Source organism: Plectropomus leopardus, chromosome 17 (assembly GCF_008729295.1).
Source record: "Plectropomus leopardus isolate mb chromosome 17, YSFRI_Pleo_2.0, whole genome shotgun sequence".
Taxonomy (NCBI): Eukaryota; Metazoa; Chordata; class Actinopteri; order Perciformes; family Serranidae; genus Plectropomus; species Plectropomus leopardus.
Window position 1 is genome coordinate 11,256,578 of NC_056479.1, and position 23,521 is coordinate 11,280,098.

The 23,521-nt window shown below is 41.5% G+C and overlaps 1 protein-coding gene across 1 annotated transcript; it reads left to right on the top strand.

The window, feature by feature from the left end:
• Positions 1-908: 908 nt before the first annotated feature.
• Positions 909-22,497, top strand: LOC121957020 (disintegrin and metalloproteinase domain-containing protein 11-like). Its single transcript, XM_042505507.1, is given in 27 exon segments — positions 909-1,198; positions 1,201-1,341; positions 2,662-2,852; positions 6,658-6,734; positions 7,096-7,162; positions 8,989-9,071; positions 9,190-9,253; positions 9,377-9,437; positions 9,771-9,952; positions 11,572-11,643; positions 11,829-11,995; positions 12,084-12,168; positions 13,593-13,683; positions 14,197-14,248; positions 14,901-15,000; positions 15,262-15,333; positions 15,423-15,515; positions 16,423-16,503; positions 16,593-16,643; positions 16,726-16,789; positions 16,880-16,985; positions 17,689-17,808; positions 17,920-18,088; positions 19,621-19,732; positions 20,536-20,626; positions 22,018-22,035; positions 22,416-22,497. Coding segments are annotated over 27 exon segments (2,481 nt in total). The 5' UTR covers positions 909-1,143; the 3' UTR covers positions 22,432-22,497.
• Positions 22,498-23,521: the final 1,024 nt, after the last annotated feature.

Genomic DNA, 23,521 nt, shown 5'->3' on the forward strand with positions numbered 1-23,521 from the left:
AGAGTTAATATGATATGATGTAAATGTTTGCTGTTTGTAAATTAAGATGCTATGAAATCTGTTTTAACTGTCCAGAACCTGCCCTGTTTTATGACTGAACACTACACTGTCAAGTCTCCAGGACTGCCACTAAAGATTATTTTTATTTTGTGAATTAATCTATTATTTTGTCGATTAATCAATTGTCTTCTCAAGTAGTCAACTTAATATTAGAAGGCAGCCTGGACACTAACATTTTAAGTTAAAACAAATACTTAAATTGTATAGTGTATGTACGCAAACAGTAACAAAAGCACAACAAATGTTTTGTTTTGTCATTGGCTTTATGTTGTATTTAACAGCAGATGATAACAGAATGAAAATCTTTTATTGTAAAAATATGAATGGTTTGAGCTGGTTACCATAGAAACAGGAGGAACATTATGGGCTACATGACGATGAAGCCTCTGGTGCATTAGTCAACACGTTTTTGCGTTTAGCTGTGTCTCTCCTCGATCGGGACATATTCATCCTCTGCAGGCCCAGTCGTCACGTCCTGACATGTTTGATAACCGCGCACTGAGAAAATATATGATTTGTTCCTCCCTGCTCCTCTTTATGGCTTCTGTTCGGCCGTGCACCACAGCATCCTGCAGCCGGGCTGTCGCATCCTCTCCCTGGCAACGGGAGGAGGAGGCTGCTCGGAATGAGGGAGGGTACCGCGGTCCCACGTGTCCTTCCCACCGCAGACCCAACGCATTGCATTTGTCTTCGCTTTCCCAACCCTTCGTTTCCGCATACCGCAGATTCACATACACACATACACTCACCCTCTCTCTCTCTCTCTCTCTCTCTCTCTCTCTCTCTCTCTCTCACACACACACACACACACACAGAGCCTCATCCATACACCCATACGCACCCGCGCATTCTTGCGGAGCTATGCATCCGCTTTGCGCACTCTCCCGTTTTCTCCTCACTTTTTCAATGTATAGGCCCGTATTGATCATCTCCGCCCTGACCTAGGTCATGATTCATTTTTCACTATTCTGATATGCTAATCAAAATCCTCAATAACGGTGTTTGCTGGAGCTGAGAGGGAGCTAGAGGGAGAGAGAGAGAGAGAGAGAGAGAGGGGAGAGATGAGAGGACGCGCATCATCAGATGTTTAGCAGATTCACTGTCGCTTTTCGCCATCATTTCTGCGGTGCGCTTTTTGGTCTTTTTGCTCCCCTCCGTTGGTCGGGCTCGTGACATTTTGCGGCTCTCGATGTTGTAATCCGGGGGAATATGTGAAGATCATGCTGGCGGTGTGGTGCTTCATGGTCTTTGCTGCAGTGGGCGAGAGGCTTGCGGTCTCAGGTAAGAAAGAGAGAGAGAAGAGAGAGAGGGGGTTTGGATAAAGAGCGGGAGCACCCTTTTCGTTTTCCTTTGCATCCACATTTTTTCCCCTTGCACCAGCACTTTTGTAACCCCGATGTGTTGGCTGTGATTGTGTTGTAGCGGGAGACGGAGCCAAGCAGCGTGCTGGCCTGAAAGCACCCTCCGATGCGGTAGATTTGCTGCATCAACACATTTCCATCGCAGCCCCATCGCCTATGTCCAACATACCCATAACCATTTCCAGCGAGGGTTAATGCAATTAACATCTAAAGCACTCTGATATAACTTGTCAGTCACTAGGGCAGCATGTTTTTACAGCCTCATTGACGATTGTTGAGATTTTTAAGCTACTAGGCCCCGTTTATGACCATAAGGGCGTCAGCCTATAAACTGTGACATATTACTACATTAATTATTTTCCATCAAAACCTAATTATGTCCACTGAATTCATCAGTCTAAAACAGCAGCTGATTAAACGTTATTAATTGGTAAGTGTGAAAAACTAGGTCACCAGACCATTAGTTTACAAGAAAAAAAAACACTGATCTGATACAGTATGACTTACTAAACGTATATCAGTTTCAAATCAGTTTCTACCATTACCTAAGCCATCTGCCAAGGGCATAGGTTTCAGAGTTTGGGGGTCCTCTGCCAGAAAATTCTGACCAATAAATACTTAATTTCCTGCACTCTGGTAAGTTTCTATGGACTAGTCAACTCAAGTTTTGTCAAAATAAAAGCCTTTTGCTACTTTTATGTTTTTATTTTATGTTTTATTTTGCCTTCAAACAGAAGATTAGGTGTTCCACATGCTAGACTGAACAGGTCGAGAATTTTTTCTTGTTTCTTATTCTGTCAACTTTTTAAATTAGACTATTGCCTGCAAGTAGCCTCAGTGCACCGAGTGCAGCACTGACTGCAATAGGTAATGAGTAATATGTTGCATTGCATATACTTTTCATAACGGCTGTTGTAATTTGTAGAGTTTATTGTGTAATTTTGTTGTTTGGTTAAATGTTGGTTGTATTTTTGTATGTATGTGAAACAGTTAACATCCTGGGATGCAAAACGCATTTCAGAATTATTTCTGACAATAAAGTGAAATATAATCTAATCTAATTAGGGGGGTCAAATGCACACATTCTAAATATTTAGGTGGACATGTCCCCTGCATTCATCCTGAAATCTCCACCTATGTTTACTACACCGCTGTCGATTTAGACAGACTCAGTGTGTCCCTAAGCCCTCTGCACACTCATGAGCCTATGGTGAGTGTGTGGCTGTTCTTCTACCTGCAGGTGTGGACAGAAGCCCGGTGCAGGATGGAGGCATCTGGGACTGGTTTACCCCAGCAGGGCAGCTGGACAGCGGCGACACTGCCACCAAGATTGTCTATCCAAAGCGGCTGGTGCAGCAGATTGAGTCGGAGGAGGAAATGGCTCATGACTACCTGGGTACCAGGGTGAAGAACAGCACGGGGGACACTTTGGTAAGTTCTTTCTTATGTATCTTTGTGATTCTCAGCCATGTGATTTTAATGTAGGGGACAGGAACACCAAGTGTTCCTTGACAAGGTTTCAGGAATCTCCCAATAAAAGAAGGAATAGAATAATCTCTCTGTAACTTGATAAAAACGAAGTATCAGTATGAAAGACAGTATGAAAATGGCTTTTTAAATCAGTGCATTCATTATTGCCCCATATATTTCAGATAGAACATTTTTTCTGGGCTAAAATCATTGGAAATGTTGGCTTTTAGCTTCATGGGCATCTTAGGAAACCCTTAAAAATTATTAAGTCTTGTGCTCAGCATGCATCCTCACTGAACGCAGCATTGTAACAAGTCTGTGTGGATAAATATGTGTGTGACAGTACCAAGGCAGACTGTTATTCTGCTGAGGGGAACCAGTTTCTAGTGCAGCGCTCAGCTCTCTACTGCTCATGCAGCTCCTGCTACACAGGGATGACAGTGCAGGGTGGTGTCTTGCAGCAGTCTCTGCTTCTCTTGATTTTGACCCAGTTAGTGTCTGAAAATCCTTCCAAATGTCCACAGTGAGGTAATGTCAGCTGAGATGAAACCAAGACGGACAAATCGTTGTTTTGAAGCCTTTTATTACTGCCTAAACTCAAGCCATAACATTTGGCAACAAGTTCTTAAACTAAAACCTGCCATTTGTAGTGTGCAAGTGTTGTAGTAAGTGCACGGTTTATCAAAGGGCTGCTTAAATGTTTGCGTGCTTGTTTGTAGTGGCCCTCATCTCCACATGACAAAGCTTAGCCTATCGTGAAATATTCAGTCATCCTCGTTGAGCCTTCCACTTCTTCATTATTCAGTGGTGTGTTGAAGTATGTCCCCATTAATTATGAAGCAAGCCTGTGTGAGAAGTGCTGCATGGTCCAAGAGGCTTGAGCACTCCCCCATCCCTCACTCCCCTGTTTCTGTCTCCTTGTCATGCTGATATGATGTAATTCATATAACCGTTATGAGAGCGATTGCATTAGGCTCCTTACACACACACACACACACACACACACACACACACACACACACACACACACAGTCGGACGTTTAAAGACTTAGATGAATATTACTGCCCCTGGAAGAGAAGCTGTCCTAACCAATACAGACATAAAATGAATAAAATATAGAAAAAAAACAGCAACAGCTTACATGGTACACATTCATAAGATAAAAATGATGACACTGTTCAAGTAGACAAGGTTTCAGAAGTCCCTGTTCAAGCTGCTGTACGTGTCTAGACCTGCTGTGTTTTGTTTTTTGAAATATTTAAGATGCTTGCAATGAGGGAGATGATAAATTTAGAAGCAGCAAGGGATGGGCTGAACTTTTCTTTCTTTTCTGTCACACCAAGATGCGTTGAAAAGAGGTGAGGCAGCATTTTTGTATCACTAGTTTGTTTTTTTTTTTCTGATGTGATCATTTTGAGACTGAACCTTAAATAATTAGGTTCAGTTGTAAGTTTGGTTGGTGAATATCATGTATCTGACATTGATTCACTCTCATTTGCCTTATGTGTGTGTATTTTCGGCGCTGTGTCTGCGATTTTCGTCACGTACTCTGGACTCATGCTGCTTATGGTCTGGCACCATTTTATATAGTCCCGACCTCAACTGCAGGTTGTGCGCAGGATGGTCCCTAACACAGAAAAATAAGAAGAAAATGAGAAAATACAGGCAGAGGGCAGAGTCTCTGCATAAAATACACTATCACACACTGCTGGTATCTTATAAGGGGTGATTAGGGGGGATTACTTCTGTATGATTTAATATTAGGAAAATCCTGCCTAGTATACCTTTTATTAATGGCTTGTATATCTCATGTTATATGAGAAACACATTTTAAGGATAAAACCATGAAGAAAACACTCACTGTGAGACCAATATCCACTTAGATTTTTGTTTGGTTTGTTGTTTCACATAAAGAAGCAACACACATGTTTTGGCATAACTATGATTATTTAAAAATGTGTATTGATTTTATGGTAAATAATGAGTTATTTACATTGTAACATTTTGATATCCATCATGGATCAAAATATGTTAAGGAAGATGGAAGTCATGTGATCAAGAACTCCAGAGCAGCTAGAAAAAGGGGCTTGTGAGGAAATTGTTTGGTGAAGAATAAACTTTCAATCTTAGTCTTTGAACCAACTTAGAGGAGAAATCCTTATAGGTATACAGGATTTTCCCAAAAGACAATGTATGACTCATGCAAAAATAATCACTCTCAATCATCACTTATGACCCACTAGAAGTGTGTGTCAGTGTATCTTTCTGCAGAGACTCTGCCCACTGACTGTAATTTCTATTTTCTTCTTATTTTTGCTCAAGTGAGGTCGTACCTTTATAAAAAGGTGGTGACCAGGTGCCGACTGTAAGCATCAAGGACGACTCTAGGAAAATCCCAGACACATTGCTAAAAACTCCAAATAAAGCAAGCCAAGCGGACAAAGCTCCGTCCAAAACAAGCTTTCACAAACTTTTTCATTGGCGAGTGTGTTTACAAACAGTAACTGACATTTTCTACGCAGTATACCTTTAAAGTACTAAAAACAAAGTATAATTGTGTACACCTACAATTTTTTGTCAACTCCCTCTGTTGAGCAAGGTTGTGTGATAGAATTGAAAGCACCAGAGCGACTACTAAAAGGACCTTTAGGTGAAACTGATTTGTCAACCACCTCACGAGCAGTCACACATAATGATCAGAGAACAAATGTAACTGGTATGAAGCAGTGGAGCAACATTATCGTACAGAGATGACACTGATGGACATCGTGCCATAGCCTCTCCGAGACAGTTCTAAGAAATCTGTTGTCCGTGCTCATTGGAGGGAATAATTCCTGGATAGTGATGTATTATATTGTAAAAGCCCAGTGATTCATTGCAGCCTGGTTGCTCCAGACTGAGATCAAAGCTACGCTGGCACAGTCAGAGCGGCTGAAGAGACGCACAGTTTAGTCTGCTCTAAATATCTCTCTCTCTCTCTCCTGGCCCTGCTGTCTCCTTACATCCTCAGCTCTGGCAGCTGTCCATCAGGGACATTGGCATAGCATGGCTGAATATAGACCAGTGATCATCAACTAGCGGCCTACTGGCCGCATATGTCTCGCCAAAGCTTCTCATCCAGCCTGCAAAATATTAATACATTTAGAAAATGTGAGGAGGAAATAAATGTGTCTGAGTGTCCCAAATATCTAGTTGTTTTTTTGCACTGTTTTTAACATTTTGTGTTGATTATTTTTTCATTATTAAAATAATTATATTATATTAAAAAAGTAATTAAATCAACAGACAGGATAATAAGGTCTAAATGATTATTATGTATTTATTTTTGAATTCAGTCCCGATGTCTGCTCAGAAAAAATCCTGCCTTTGGACCAAGTTAATTGATGACCCCTGATATAGACCGTACCAGTACAGTTATGTCCTCCTCCTCCTTCTCCCCTCCTCTCCTCCTCCCTCTCCATCCATTTCTATCATGAAATTCCAGCTTGGCTCTTAAACAGCCATAGCTCTCCTCAGCCATGGCCTGCCTGAATGTTGGCAGCCGCTGTCGATCAATGGAGACTTTATCAATCATAATATTTCAGCTGCCGAGTTGCTTTTAGAGCGTACGCACTATTGATTCTGTTGAATTATTCATGGGACTTTTTCCACAATCACTCTGTGGCGTTTTACAGAGCAGCAACCACAATTGCTTTGTTACACTTTGATTTATCAACTATCAAATCTGTCTCTGTCACTGTGTTGTTGGGTTGTTGTTTTTTTCAGCCTGTCCACTTGGCCCAGAGCTGTTTTCAAGTGGAAGCCTTTGGACACACCTTCACTCTGGATCTGGAGTTAAACCAGTTAGTATTACCGCCCAAAAATCATCAGATCTGCCTCTTTGTGCACACTTCAGTACCGTATCAGTAGGCGCTCTTAATTCACTGCAGCTGTTCTCATTAGCATTTCCCAGCACTTAAGCAAATGCACTTAGCGCCTCTATTATGTTACATGACAAGATGGGGAATACCAATGTGGCACACACACACACACACACACAGACACACACACACTGCTGCATGTTCATGAGGTTCCACTGATTTTATTAGCAGCATTTGTTAATATGTTCACTTATTCTTTGTGAAATACATGAAACCAATTTTTATTACATAGTGACAGAGATGATGTTTTCAGAGGTATTCATGGTATCTCCTCTCTTTGCAGTCACCTTCTGTCTTCAGAATATGTGGAACGGCACTTTAACCAGGATGGCAGACCCTCACAGTCAATGGTGAGACTGTTTACGTGGGGTGGGGATGTGTGCTGACAGGATTTTAGTGAGTGAACTTGTCTCTTGGCACACAGAAGGCAGCATATTAATGAGATGGTCAGAGTGGCGGAGCAGCCTTCGGTTCTTTGGCTGTGGAAACTGAGACTTTGTCACATTTTACATTTGTGCTGTTGCCAGTGAATCTTAGAATTAATTTAAAGTTTTGTTTGTCAGATGCAGTGGCTCATTATGTAACACAATTTCCTTTTCTCAGGTATTTTAAAGTAATCTAACGCAGATCAAAGTCTAATTTTGGAAATGAAACACACGCTTTTTGTTTGTTTATATCTTTGAAGGCTGTTTTTTCACGATTGCGACATTTTTTGATGTTGCTAAAGTTTGATCTCTCTTTTTTTATCTATTTATAGAAAGTGCATTGTGTGCTCTCTGCTTCAACAGTAGGCTGCCGTGTAACTGTTAAGATTATGCATGTTCCTGTGCTCTGCATACGTGGGTTTTTCCTGTCAGCGCTGTGAGTGCATGCTTCTCTACTCTGGCCTTTTTCAGACAGTCAAGAAGAAAGGCAGTAGATGCCTGTGGTGCAAAACCACTGGCTCAGAGAACAAATTAAGAGATAACAGGAAAATGGATGAAAGCCTTGACATCTAATGTGATGTACGCTTGTCAGGACAGACCAGAGGAATGTCACTGCATTCTGCTAGCCAGGAGGGATGGCTAATGTTTTTTTTTTCTCTTCTGTACAAATGTGCCACTCATTGCCCCCCTAGCAGACACCCACCCACCCAGCCAGCACTCCATGTCCCCACCCACAACTGTTCCAAACTCTCCCTCAGTCCTCCGGACCAATCGCGAGCCTGTTTCCATAGCAATGAGTTTGCTCAGCAGTGTCATTAAGTTCTTGGCAGCGAAGAGAATGAAAGAAGAGCAAGAGGGAGGGAAAAGCAGAGCCGGCGATAGAGGAGGAGTAGGAGGAGGAGGAGGGAAAATGAGGAGTAAAATGCCAGTTAATACAAAGGGAAGATGAGACTTGGAACGGGGAGGAGTAATTTTGGGGGTGTTCATAGACAGTTGGCTTGTTCTCAAGGAGGTGGGAGGGAGAGGAGGCTTTTAGGGTCGGGGATGGAGACCTGTAGTCAGGCCAGATTGTCGCTCAGCTGGATGGAGGCCTCACGTGACGCCTGTGGTGCTGCTGCTGGACATGGCAGGTGTGTTGAATTCAGGGCAGCGTGTCACCTGACTTTTGTTTCCACTTAAAGCACCAATGTGTTATTTAGCTGAGTTGTTGCGGCAAGGCCAAGACTCCCTGCTGAGCTCAATTTGATCCAGGTGAACCTATGTTTCTCACATCCCTCACCTTTCCTGGTGGTCCATTTTCACCGCTGTGACCTTGTGAAGCAGTGCTCTGTTGCGGTAGTCAAGGTTTTTACGAGAACAGGAAAGAGCAGCACACAGTTCCCTTTTTAATCATCACCCTGTGTTTTTCTGTTACAGAGTGACTACTGTACAGTCATCCCATGTTAAATTGTCAGAGCTAACTGTGTGGGCAACATGAGTGTTGATTTATTGAAGAGATCCTTGTTAAGGGTCTACCTCTACCTCTACTGTCAGTGAAGCAGAATAGAGTGGAGTAGAACACAGGACACAAGTAGGTCACAAACTGTGCCATAAACGCCATAGTGGGGAAGGAGGGCAGCGGGGTCACACATGCAGAGGTTGTGAGAGTTTTTTCCTCAGAGCTGACCTATTACGATACCTAATGAAGTATAAAGAGAGCCTGAAGTGTGTCAGAGGTTGTTTGATGAAACAGTGGTGTGCTGTGTCCACAGGGAGGGGAGCACTGCTACTACCAGGGAAGACTACGAGGTTTACCAGAGTCCTGGGCAGCTCTCTCCACCTGCCACGGCTTGTGGTGAGCCTGAGCTTTATTTATAAAATCACATTTGTTTTCCTGCTTATTTTTTCTGCTCACATAATTACTTCTTAACTTTTCTCTGCATCTCTGTCTTTCTCTTGTCGTTGGCTCGTAGTGGCATGTTCTCAGACGGGTTTTTTTCTTATGGGATTGAGCCCCTTAACAATGGGAGCAATCAGGTAAATAGCCAGTGGATAGTAGTTATAGTCATAATTGCTGATTTTTTTTGTGTGTCTGTATGCTGATTTTGTTTTTTGTAGGTGTTAATGTGTCTAATGTCAACTGGATGTGTTCTGTTATAGGATGATGGTGCTCACTTAATCCGCAGGATGCCTGATATCAGGCTCTCCCCCCACTGCCAAGGTACATAAGTGCACTTAAAGATAAATAAAGTCTTATCTTTATCACTTTTTACTGTAAATGCCTTTTCATGTATTTAAGTACCATATTTACTGCTTTTGACACTGTCCAGTAAACCTGCAACACCAGCTATTGTAGTCTCTCTCTTGTTCAGAAAGCTTTCTTCTTATCTAACAATTTTCTTTCTTTCTTTTTTTAAATTATTATTCATCCTTTCATTATGTGTACCTCAGTTTTACTGGAACCAATACAATTAATACTTAAAGGTTCAGTGTTTTACAGCACAAGAATAAAGTAATGTTCTAAATGCCTGTAGCTCTGCCTCTCTGTTTCCAGACTGTACAGAGGACAGTGAGTGGGATAACAGAGGGGACGATGGTGATGATGACAGAACGGACCAAATGAAGGAGCAGCAGGTGTCTGGAGGGCTGAGGCGTTCCAAGAGATATGTCCGCAAGCCCTCTGTCCAGACTGAGACCAAATATATTGAGTTGATGGTGGTCAACGACAATGAAATGGTGAGTTTAAAGTACTTTTTTGCTGCAATGTTCTGCACTGTTGGTCTTGTTGTCCAGAGAAAAAAAGTTGTGCAGGTCATAAAGGCTGTCCAACAGTGCCTAGATCTAGCAAAGTGTTTTATGTGGTTAACCATCCACCAGCCTAGCTTGGGGATGTGTGTATTAAAGGGTAACATTGGTATATTTCAATCTGGACCTTATTTTCCCATGTTTTTGTGTCTAAGTGACTAATGAGAAAACTGTATTTAAAATTTGTTCAGTATTGAGTAAGAGGGCTGCAGCCAGCACTGTTGGAAAGGCCTACAATACAACCACTCTGGCAGGGTACAAAATTAGAGCCATCCACTACTAGACAAACATGACAAATGCTGGTAAAATGTGCAGCTAACCAAAACAAAAGCAAAATGGATAGCAAAATGTCAACTTTTACTTGCCATTTGGCTGGTGGAAAGAAGTAAATTTTGCGCCCAGTTCTTGGTGCTTTTGTGCACCGTCATTTGTTTCCTCTGAAAGTCCTTGTTTTGATTCTGACAGACTCATATTCTTGGAACAAGTGTCCAACAACAGTATAGGAGGGATCCTTACAGAGACAGACCTTTTTGTGAAAGAGTAATTTGGTTTTGTGTAAACAGAAACAACCCTGAAATCATTAGCGGCAAACCCACCAGACTATTTAAATAAACAGTAATTTTAGCATATACAGAGTGGCTGTTTTCACATCTGAGTGATTAAATAAGGGTTTATTTCAAGAAAACCAGAGTTGGTGATTGTTGAAACAGTAGAAAGATGATGCAAGACTTTTTTGTCATTTTATTTTTATTTAAAGAGTCTTGTGGGTTTGGTGATAGAGATTTATGGGTTGTTTCTGTTGAAACAAAAAGAATCTTACTATTTAATAAAAAGGCCTATCTGTGTAGGGTCCTTTCACTGATTGTCAGACACTTATTATAACAGTCAGAGCCTGTCAGTGGCAAAAAAAAGCAATTAAAGTAGATGTACATCTACTTTGTTTAAAGGTCTATCAACGTTACATTGCTGCCTGTTGTGCTGCTGTTGGCTGAAGCCCTCTCCAATAAAAAAAAACATAGTCTTCATTTGGTCCTTAGACACAAAAATATGGAAAATAGGCTCCAGCTTGACAAATACAGAAGGTTTTCTTTAACCTTATTGTAATCATGTTTGCTTGTCTCACTAATGCCAACACAGAAGAAACACTTCATTCTGGCTTCTGGAAATTTTTCTGTAGCTACAAAGCTGACACAGGCAGGCTTACAGCACAGGCAGACTGCTAGTTTTATTGCATCTACTGACATCAGAGTATGTCTTGGTCAAAAATCACTTTTACAGCTGACCTCACATGTGTAGAAATACATGATATATGTTGATATGGCAATGGAAATTATGCAAAAACAAAACAAAAAGCTGGAAATACAGACCACGTTTAAAACTGGATACAAATTCTTGCTAGCATTGTGGACTGCTGATGCCAGTAACTGAAATAAAACCAGTGAAACATTCCCATAAAGATATGCTTTATGTCAGAATCCCTACAAGTACAGAAATACAATCATGTGTGAGAGTGGATGTTACACCATCTGTGTATCTCTGTGCCTCCACAGTTTGTACAGGTGCGTAGCTCTAGCAGCCAAACCAAGAACTTTGCCAAAGCAGTGGTCAACATGGCAGATGCGGTAAGAGCTTTGTTTGAAGGATTATGATCCTCCTACTCCTAAACTCTGCATACACACACCGCCACCTGTCGAAGTGTGTTTTATTTCCACATTTTCAAATGATTTATCCAGGAAAGCACACAGTGTTCACAGCACAGGTGCCATGCCGACAAAGCGGTAAACTGATGGGCGTTTTTGGTCCCCAGATCTACAAGGAACAGTTGAACACAAGGATCGTGTTGGTTGCCATGGAGACCTGGACCTCTAAAAATATGATGCCAGTAGTGGAAGATCCATTGATAACACTGCAGAACTTCATGAAATACAGGAAAGACAACATCAAAGACCAGAGTGATGTCGTCCATCTTTTCTCGTAAGAGGACAAAAATATAATATCTTATTTGATGTTTGGGAGGTAGGTAAAGTTTTATTTTAAATCATGGTAACTTTCCTGTCCTCAGAGGACGTACGTTTCACAGTAGCCGCAGTGGGACTGCCTACACAGGAGGAGTGTGCTCTCTGACAAGGGGAGGAGGCATCAATGAGGTGAGGAAGATCTTTAAAGGTTATATTTCTGTGGCACCAACAGGGATCAATTTAAATTATTAGAATATAAGATTAAATTAATTACAACCAGAATTAAAATTAATCTCATTTTTGTTGAGGTTTAGTGGAATGAATGAATGAATGAATGAATGAAGTTTTCATATTGAACCATTTCAACTGCCATTTTATATCAGAGGTTAAATTGTAATTTAAAAGTTGTTGCTGATGTGTAGGGCTGTACCCAACTAAGAATTATACCAGTCGAATCAGATTGGATTATTAGATGTGAATATTTGAAAATTTGTTTTGTTTTCCATATCAAGTTTTTGACGGGCTCCGCAGAGTGGCATTCATGTGGCAAGATAGTAAACAAACTAACTGCACTAACGACGGGTCGTAAGTGCATATTTTGCACAAGATTTCAAACAAAAGCCAGAGACTGTATCATATTATTTTGCTGTGACCTGCAAATTGACCACTTTTAAGCAAATAGGCCTTTCCTTGCTCTGTGCCACTGCCTACATGTCCGCAGCTTCAGAGTAGCGAGAAAGTCAAGAGCACTCACTCTGCAGCAAAAAGTGGGGGATGAGAAATGTAGTGCCAATGGAAGAGGCTGTGTGACGGCGAGGTAAAGCAGTGAAAATACTCCAAATATAGTGTCCACTTAGACTAATATTTATTTTTTAGGTAGGCCTAAAATACTTTTTGATATTACATCCCATCCGTTTCTTTAAAGCGGGAGCGCACCGACCACCAGCTACTGTAGGTAATACTGTGACAATACATAAGCATCTCATACAGCCCCACTTCAAAAATCCTGAGCTATTCATTTAAGTTACTGTTAATGCAAACTGAACATTTCCACATTAAAAACATTTAAACTGGCGGAAACTAAGTTGACTTTTATTATGAGGAGGTCATAGGAATTGCAATGTGTTTGTCACTGAGATAAGCACTTACTACTATCATCAAAAATGCATTTACAAAATGAGAGAACAGTCATTTTCAGCATTTGTTAACAGTGAATCAGTTTGGAAAATTCGCAAGGAGTCATGCAAGAAGCAGCAGCCACAATGAGCTTCAGCTTAGTGGGGTAACCAACTCCTTTCACTGTGCCCTGATGTCTGCAGACTTGTGCCGTGTGCATTGTTAAATCAGCCAAATCAGATCATAGTTGCTCACAGAATGATGGAAAGAGATAATGATTGCCTGAATTCTTAATTAAAACGACAACAGTTATTTTTGCAGCCCCCAGGACTGTGGCCTGTTGTATTAACCGCATTTGCTGTTACCACTAGTAACCGCATGTGTCAACCGGGACTGAAATCTTCCAGATTACCACTTAACGTAGATCCAATGTTGTCAGTGTTGCTGCAATGTCACATTAAAGCTCTCCTAATTGATTTTATGTGTATTCGTTGCAGTATGGGAATGTAGGCGCAATGGCCATCACTTTGTGCCAAAGTCTTGGCCAGAACGTCGGCATGAGGTGGAACAACATACGTAACTCTGCAGGTAAAAGACCACAGGAAGGCCTGACAATGCAGCAGGGAGGCTGTAAATCAGGGGTTGATCTGAATAAGTTATCAAAGCACAAGAGCAATATCAGTGTGGGAAGGATGAAGACGGTGAGGGACAGTCTTGAGGGGGGTGTAGAGAGAGCACTGGGTGTCTTGCAATTCTCTTCTGTAATTAGACTTATCCATTAGGTGATTAGTCACCTGCGTCCAAGAAGGTGGGGCTGGTGGTTAGATCATTGCTGCCACTGAACAATGGGCTCAGTGATTAATGTTGAAGAGCCATCAGGTCCATTATTCAATGCCAGGACAGAAGCTGAGCGCACACGCTATAGGCTCTCCATACCTCTGTCACTACTAACCTCTGCTATAGAAAGTCTTCTTTGGTGATCATAAATCTTGCTGCAGCGTGTGAAACGTCACAGCTTGGGTTGTGATCTCCACTTTTTTTTTCCACGTTATTTATTCCCTGTCTCATCTGTGCTCTTCTTCCTACTGCTCTTCTTCACAGGAGACTGCAGGTGCCCAGATGCCTGGCTGGGTTGCATCATGGAAGACACAGGGTAAAGATCCATCAAAAGCTCACTGAAGTGAACAACAAAAAGAACACAACACACCTGTAAAATCCATCTCTTCTGTTACTTGACACAATTAAACAGCAGGCCTGTTTTCCTCTCGCTCTCCCTCTAAGCTGCGATTTGTTTCATTTATCTCACTCAATTAGACAATTAAACACCTGAAACAGAGGGATGCTTTGACTTTTACTCTGTCTTCAATGAGCCAAGCCTGTGATGATCACAGCTTGTATTTGGCGTGTTAAGAAATTTTGTTAAAACATCAGACCTCAGTGTGCCAATCACCTTGTCAGAATTTCAAATTGAATTTAAAGTATTTACTATACACTATGCGTGATTTGGATTTGGCTCTCCTTAACAGATGGAACAATACTGATTTCAATTATTCGTTTGAGTAATATCCTACTACAGATGGTAACATTTCTGTCAGATTGCAAAGTGATGGCACAGCCACCCACAGTGGATCTGGCATTCCTCACTGGCGGAAAACCATTGTACTGTTTTTTTTTATTTTTTTATTTCAATTAATTTTTTTGTCATGTCCTGGTCTCGATCTTTGTGTGTTTGTGTTTGTGTTTGTGTGTGTGTGTGTGTGTGTGTGTGTGTGTGTGTGTGTGTGTGTGTGTGTGTGTGAACACAGATACTATCTGCCCAGAAAGTTTTCTCGCTGCAGTGTTGATGAGTACATCCAGTTCTTGCTCCAGGGGGGCGGGAGCTGCCTCTTCAACAAGCCAAACAAGGTGAGGGCCATGTGGGGATATAAGATGTGCTGAGCGTTATATTTATAGACTAATTAATTAGTCTTGTCCTCTAATTTCCAACAGAAAACATACTTACAAGACCATAGAATATGTTTTGTTTTCTTCTTTGAAGTAATGCATATTAGTAGCTCTGTACTTTCAGCCAACTCTCTCCTACATCACTGACACGTTTCATCTCTCATCCATCTGTCAACCAGTTATATATATGTACTCATATATGTCTGTGTCTGTCTCTCTCAGCTGCTGGACCCTCCAGAGTGTGGGAATGGCTTTGTGGAGCCAGGAGAAGAGTGTGATTGTGGATCCCAGGTGGTGAGTACCCAGTTGGACATCATGATTTAAAGCCAGCACAAGCTCTGTGGAGCACAGCTGAAGGTTTGATTTCCCGTCTGTGGCTGCAGGAGTGCGCCCGTAGTGGAGGAGCCTGCTGTAAAAAGTGCACACTTACCCATGATGCCATGTGCAGTAATGGACTCTGCTGCAGTGCCTGCAAGGTGAGTCTGCCAAATAGAAATAGAATATGGGTAGAACGGACATAACCATTCAAATCAACATCGCCAGGGTGGTGGCCAATTTATTTGTACTGTTACCATTGCAAAGAATTTTGATCACTTCCATTTAATCCTTTGAAAACTGGATTGACATGGGTTTTCTTGTGCTGTGTTCAGACACCTTTCACAAGTATTTAAACCTTTGAAACCTCAGCGCATTGTTTTTTATTTCTTTTAAAAGGTAGTCAACAACTTGGTATAAAAAGTCCTGCAAATTGCAAGAAATTATTAAAAGCAGACAAAAAAGAGAAAGTGGGAGACAGCGGCCCTGAAATATGGATAACTTTAAGCCTGTATTCACCCATATACATAATAAAGTGTAAATGGGTGAGTAATATAATAATTCACCTAGCCCTGCAGTTGTTACAGTGTCTCTAATGTCAGATGTTGGTAAAATTTAATTTGAGTTTTGACCGTTTGCTTGGTTACATACCGGGACACACACATGTTGATGATTAAAAATGTCATTATAGGCCCAAGCTACTTGTAAAGGTCAAAAAGCGACAGAGAAAAGATAAACACCAGCTTAGTGTGTATGGTAGGCCAAAAGAGTTCTCAAACCAGTCAGACACACTTTACAGCCCCACTGATGTGTGTTGTCAATATAACAATAGTTTTTCTTCTTTCTGCATACGATAGGATACTTTTTTTTAACCCCCACAACCTTCATCTTAGTGTGACAGGTTTTATGGTGTGTGTATCAGTAGATAAATATACATTACTTTCCTTTTTATAGATCATAAAAGCTATTTTGGACAAGTTAAACTGAATGCAAAAAAATGCCAGCCTGTATGATCAATTGATGCACTTATGCAGCATTTACCTGATGCCTATTTATGCTGTGACTTAGTATGAGCGGAGAGGCGTGGTGTGTCGAGAGGCGGTGAACGACTGTGATATCCCAGAGACCTGCACCGGAGACTCTAGCCAGGTAGAGCTCAATGTGATGTAACATTGAGGAAAAAAAAACTACAAGATCAACTAGTATCCAGAACATTCAGTACTTTCCTTCTCTTGCAGTGTCCTCATAATGTCCACAAGCTGGATGGCTACATGTGTGATATTAATCAGGTAAGGGCTGGTCTCTGACATGTTTTCTATCCCGCTGCTCACTCCGACTTATCCTTATTGATTATTGCTCTCATTTCTTCAGGGCCGCTGTTATGGTGGACGATGCAGGACTCGTGATGGACAGTGTAGAGCACTTTGGGGTTTTAGTAAGTATAGAGTACATGCATCTCGTACCTGGAGAGGTCGTCTCAGTCTCATTGCGACAGTCTAATGTATACCTTTGTTTGACCTCCCAGATTCAGCAGACAGGTTTTGTTATGAGAAGCTGAACGCCGAGGGGACAGAGAAAGGCAACTGTGGTCCGGGTCCTGAAGGCCAGGGCTGGCTGCAGTGCAACAAGCCGTGAGTCACAGCATTCTGATTTCCCTTGCTGATATTCGCCTAGAAGACTAAAAGCAGGGTTCTTGCGAATCCTTAAATAATCTTAAAAGGCACTGTATTTAATTGACTTAAATTAATCTTTCAGAAGTCTTAAAAATGCTCAGATATGGGAAGTGGGATTTTATCTTTTTTTCTGACATTGCTTTGTAAAATCTTAAAATAATTGGTAACATGTTTAAAATAAATAAATAAAATACTTTGCTTCAACTCATCACGATGGCGTGCTAAGCAGTGGAATCTCATATGCAGAGTTGATAAACACAAAAATTGTCCAGAAAACAGGTCAGAAATTATAGATATTTCCCACTTCTGGTGGTAAACTAAATAGATACCTTTATGACAATATCATATGTTCATGGACTTCCATGTCCTCACCCTAAAAGGAATTATTTTTCCAACATTTGATGTAGATAATCTTAACTTTTTCACTGGATAAGGATTTGGTTTTTTTTGTCACAGTAAACATTTGTGCATGTGTGTCTTTGTTCAGTTTTGGTTATTAAAAAATTGGTCTTAATCTTGATTCTGAGTGGTATTGGAAAAAGTCTTAAAAAGCCTTAAATCTAACTTGCCTTAAGCTGTAAGAACCCTGTAAGAGTGTGCATTGACTTGATTCTGCTTTAAAATTTGCTTTGTTCTCTGCCATTCACTTTTTCTTGTTTAGAGATGTTTTATGCGGCTTCCTGTTCTGTGCCAATGTGACAATGAAGCCAAAGTTTGGAGACCTGCAAGGTGAGGTGACCAGCTTCACCCTCTACCACCAGAACAAGTACCTGGACTGTAGGTAAGTCGTCTACCTCATTTGCTACAAGTAATCCAGTGTGAAAAATTAAAATATCATGTTCCTAAATGTATAGTTTTACCCCCTCGTCTCTGTCTGACATGCTTCTCCCAGAGGCGGCCATGCTCTGTTGGAGGATGGCTCAGACCTGGGCTATGTGGAGGACGGCACACCCTGCGGTCCCAACATGATGTGTTTGGAGCGACGCTGCCTCCCTGTGGCGGCGTTCAACCTCAGCAGCTGTTCAGGATCCAACTATGGGCGCATCTGTTCAGACCACGGGGTAAAGAATTTCTGAGATCACAACTGTTCTGCAAGCACTGATTTGATAATTTCCAAGTCAAAATACATCGAGATATTCCTCTTTGTACTGCGCTTTGTACATGTGGATGACTATAAAGTCCCTCTCATCTTAAAAGTAAAGGTTTTTAGACATATTACTTACATGCAGTCAGTGACCACTTATTAGGTACACTTGTGCAAGCTTATTCAGCCTTGCCATAATATCTATCTTTACTAAGCCCATAATGATGGACAACAATGTTGGAAAAAAATATATGTTAATTAATTATTTAGGTCATAGCTACAGGTGTTATTTTTTTAAAAAAAAATTTCTAATTTTTCTAATGATGGCCTCAATGCACATATCATTTATTATATAATATTAGATATTTATTCTTTATATGTTTTTATGATAGTGTCAACAAAAATAACAATATGTATTTATAACCGTTGTTTCAATTTTATAATCAAACGTGTGATTAGGACCTGTTTTACATTTAAATATGGGTGATATATTTGTGTTACAGATTTCCTTTTCTTTGTTATCGACCAGATTTCAGGTCAAAATTCATCAAAGTTACTCATAAGAGTTGCTTCAACAGTTTTTTTTAGTGAAACTGGGTCAAACTACACGTTGAAATATTGTCATTGAAAGGTTGTTGAAGTCTAAAAAGCCACTACATTTACATTTTAAGCATAGATTTATAGATGTCTTTAGAACAGATACATTACATTTGAACGTTACTGTGTTTCAGATATATTGAAACTTTATGTTTCTCTGCGTTGTGTAGGCACAATGGCCACTGGGTTATGGTTTAGAAGAGTTCATGTTCTGGCTTCAGCTTTAATTATACAATTTTGATGGTGCAATCCCCACTGGAAACACAGCTATGTCTCAGGAAAAAACATTTGCTTTTTGTAGTACAATCCTGGCTGTGGTTTAAAATGCGGTCATGTCTCTATAACAAAAAACACAGATTTTTGGTGGCGCAATCCTGGTTGAAAATGCAGTAATGTCTTGATAAAAAACAACTGCTTTTAGTGTCACAATCCTGGCTGGAAACACAGCAATGTCACATCTCACATGGCACAGTCCTTGCTTGAACTGCAGTGGAAAAAGTGGTGTGTTGCTGAAAAACACCCATGTTTCATGGCGAGAAAGCCGCTGGAAACTCAGTGATGACGGGTGTTGTTTGCTGGTCTTGAATCGTGGCCTGCAGCTTGGCTGGCTAACCCATATCGCCTGGGTGTCCATCCAACATCCCGTCCATCTTCTGATGACAAAGTCAGTTTGTATACTGCATCACTTTGGAAACTTTAATAGGGTACATGTGAAATGTACAAATGTAACACATCTGTGGTTTGCAGACGAGTACAATGCCGACATTGTCTTCTAGCGATTGGGCTGCAAATCACCAAATTCATGCTTACTGGCCACATAGCACTTTTAACATATTGCTGTGCTTGTTTCTTTCTATTAGCAGCTTTTGCACTTGATTTTCATCTCTCCCTCGCTCTGTCTCTTTCTTGTAGACCTGCAGTAATGAGGTGAAGTGTATCTGTGATAGGGACTACACAGGGAAGGACTGCAGTGTCTTTGATCCCATCCCCGAGCCGACTGTCCCGACGGGCCCAGAGAAGAAAGGTCCATAGCGTCTCTCAACCTGCCCTTGTCTCTCTCTCTGTCTCATATCCCCCTCATAGTCTCTATCCATCATCACAGTAGCCTCTCTATGTACTGAAGCAAAGCGCAGTGTCTCGTCCTCAAACACAAAGCGTAGTTCACCTTGATTGTCGTGAGAAACATCAACATTTAGACCACGGTGTTTTCCTTCCTGCTGAGTCTTGGTTTCAGTGTTGGAGTGTGGGTGTGTGTTGAGACATGTTTATCCGTTAGAGCATATGTGCATGTACAGTGTGTCGATGTATGTGTGTGTGTATGGTGGTACTGTATGTCTTGCAGGCATCTTCAAGTGTCTTCCTTACTTTCTTGCAGTCTGCCAATGACACAGAGCAATTGAGCAGGTGCTCTCATAGGGCCAAAAAAGCCACCCTGAGCAAGAGGGTGTCCAGCTGAAAGAGAAGGAGAGGGGATTAAGAACAAAGTAATAAAACTCTCTCTCCTTGTTTTTGTTTTTTTTTTTTGTTACTGTTGTCTCCCTGACCTCCCTTGCTCACCCGCCCGTTTTCCCACCTCCACCCCACGTGCTGGTATCCTCCTCCTTCCCTTCATCTCTCTTTCTCTGTCTGCAGGTATCCTACCATCTGCCTCTCTCTTTCTCTCTCTAGTTGTTGTTGTTGATGTACAGTGTTGATGCTGTCCTCTGACGTGTGTTTTTAGTGGTGTTGTTTTGTTTCTGCCCCTCCTCCTCCTCCTCCTCCTCCTCCTCCTCTTCCTCTTCCTCCTCCTCCTCCGCACCCTTCCTCCCTCCTCCTTCCTCTGCGCAGGTCCCAGTGGCACCAATATCATAATAGGGTCCATCGCAGGTGCTATTCTCCTGGCAGCTATAGTCCTAGGGGGAACAGGATGGGGATTTAAGTAAGAGTTCTGGCATGCCTTTGTGTACCTGTCTGCTTCTACCTAAAGGAAACCCCCGCCCCTCCCACTCTCACCCCTCCAAAAAAGACTTTGCAACTCATCGCCCAACCAGGAGAGCGGGAATGGGGGGTTGAGTCTGAGCTCAACGGTGCAAATGCTTAACTGCTTTTGGCGTCTAAATCGAAACATCACACTGGCTGTTTTGTTTTCTTTGATTGTAACATTAAGAACCATCCTGCACCTTTGCGTCCTTTTTATTGTAATGACAGGGCAGAAGTGAGACTTATCTGCCAGGAACTGCTGCTCTTATGTCCACTAGATTTATTCGCCTTTTTTTAAGAAAAAAAAGCTTAATGGTTACAGTTGATTACTCTTTTTAATATGTTTAACCATTGGTGCTTGTTTAGTCTACAGTTTTCCTTCAACCGGCTGCATCCTAACCCTAAATGCCCTCGCAGCTGTGCTTCTTCTACACTGCTCCACCTGTGCATGCTGGCTATTGTTCACTCCTTATACTCTGAACTAAAAGGACTGTTTCTGCTTCACTTGCAGGTAGATTAATATTTGTGGCCAATGAAAAGCTGTTAATTGATTTTTATAACTTGCAGCATGTACTCAGTCCTTTTAGGGTCAGAGGTAAGTGTATGTGCATGTGTGCATGAGCTGTAAGCAGGAAGTTTTCTCTTCCCACTCAGACCTCCGGTTTACAGGGTGGGTGTAGTAGTTTTTGGCGTAGCGCCTTGTCAGACTCTATGGGGCTGAGAGGGTCAGTGCCATGACTACTGTAGACCTGCTGCATGTTATGTCATTACTGTAAACTGGCAAGAGAGATTTTTGAGAGAACTGGTGGATGAAACAATGGGTTGAATAACTGAGTCAATGTTTAATTTGTGTTTTAACTCTTAAATCTGACAGTGGTGTAAAATCTCAACCATGTAAAGCCAATCCAATATGAAAGAAAATAATTTGAATATTGATTCAGATTTTGTCTGTTAGTTATTAAAGGGACAGTTTACCCCAAATCAAAAAGACATACTAGCTGTAGTGCTATTTATGAATTTAAACTGTTTTGGTGTGAGCTGGCAAGTGTTGGAACATAAATAGCACTGCAGGTAAGAGGAAAAACGTGTTTCTTGATTTGGGGTGAACTGTCCCTTTAAAGCCTCTTAATGGGTTAAGCTGTTAACTATTCTAACTGTTAATTAGTAATCTTTTTCTTCTATACTGCTTATTTGTTCTTGAAATTTAATTTAATTCTAATGCAAGATGATCAGCTTCATAACATGCTTTTATAATGTGCCTATCTTGTTAGTTATTTGTTATTTTTCCTGCTGTTGCTGATATGTTTTGACATTCTGTCTTTTCTCTTGATGTGTGCTGATGGGATGCAGGAACATTCGGAGAGGAAGGTATAAGCTTGCAGGACCACGACCATGTGATATGCTGTTGGTGGAGCAGAAAACATCCCATCACAAAACATCCCATCTCCTCCCATCATCCCTGATTCCCTTGAAGTTCATCCTTTGGCTCATTCTCACAGAGCACCATGCTCACTGTGCATCTCACTGCTCCTTTTCCTTGAATGGTTCATCCCATTTTCATTCCTGCAAAAAAAAAAAAAAACAATCTCCCGACCCTGTCCCCAATCCTATAATATTTTCTTTATCATTGTAAAGCAGAATGCTTTCTTACATTATTCATTTCTCGAGCATCTTCATCTCCTATTGCCTATGAAACAGTCTGTCGTTTCTCTTTCTCTTTACAAACTCCACTTTCACCTCTCTTTCAGATCTGGCGGAGGATAAGATGTCTGTCTGTCTTTCTGTCTGTGTGTCCTGTCTACTCCTGTCTTCCTCCTCGCACTGTGTCGTTTCCACATCAGAGAAGAGGGGAACAAAAAAAAAGTCTTCCACTCCTGTCCCAAAATCTCTCCAAACCTCTTCTGATCATTGTTTCCTCCACACTCCCCCGTCGGCTCCTTTCGTCTGTTCTCCTGCCTGGCTCCGTCCTCCTTTGGGCCTGTGGAGCTCTTCTCACCATACCAGCCAAATCATACTCGTGCGGCTGCTTCCAGCAGGCCGCTGAGGACTGTGTTTGGGCCACGCCTAGAGCGAGCAGGTGGCTCTCCCTGTGGGAGGCACCAGGGTCTTCCTCCAGTCTGGTTGCTCTAAGAATGTGATTCGGTGTCTGTGTACCTCCTTTACTCACATCTTGGACTGTCTGATGAAGAACATATCAACGGTGGACCAATTTAATATGAGACATGTCTTTCCAATGCCTGCCTGCCTGCCTGCAAACTAAACTTGCCACCAACTGGGTCCACAGCTGAGTGTTGGACTAGCACACAGACTGGCCATCGAACAGGAGCTTAATATTTTTCTTAAAGGAGAAGTTGTTTCGAGGCCAGGCGTTGACAAGGTGCATCTTGAAGTCGACAGTTTTAATCTACATCTGCCAACATGGATATAACTGAAAAGAAACCATACATTGGACTGTTGTTAGCATGTTTTCCAAAGAGTCTGAGTAAGGACTACAGATCGTACAAAATGCTGGCTCAAAAACTAGTCAGCCATGAGCCACAGCCCGGACTAGTAACTGAGTTTTTGTTCATTGTGATTTGTTAACTTGAGGCATCCTATCTGCCCCCACCCTCACGTTTCAGGTACAAAAAGGGAAGCTAGGTGTTATGGTTTTGGGATCATTTTAAACCACTGATTTTTGAAGCAGCAGAGACCGTAACTTAGTGTTTTCAACCACAGACTGATCGACATATACATTCCACAATATCTGTCTGTGTGCACCACTTTCAGGCCCAAAATTTGTGTGCTTAGGAGGTTTTTTCTGTGCGTCTGTTCACGGGTGAATGTATGCGTGCAAGAGATTTTTAAAGAAAGG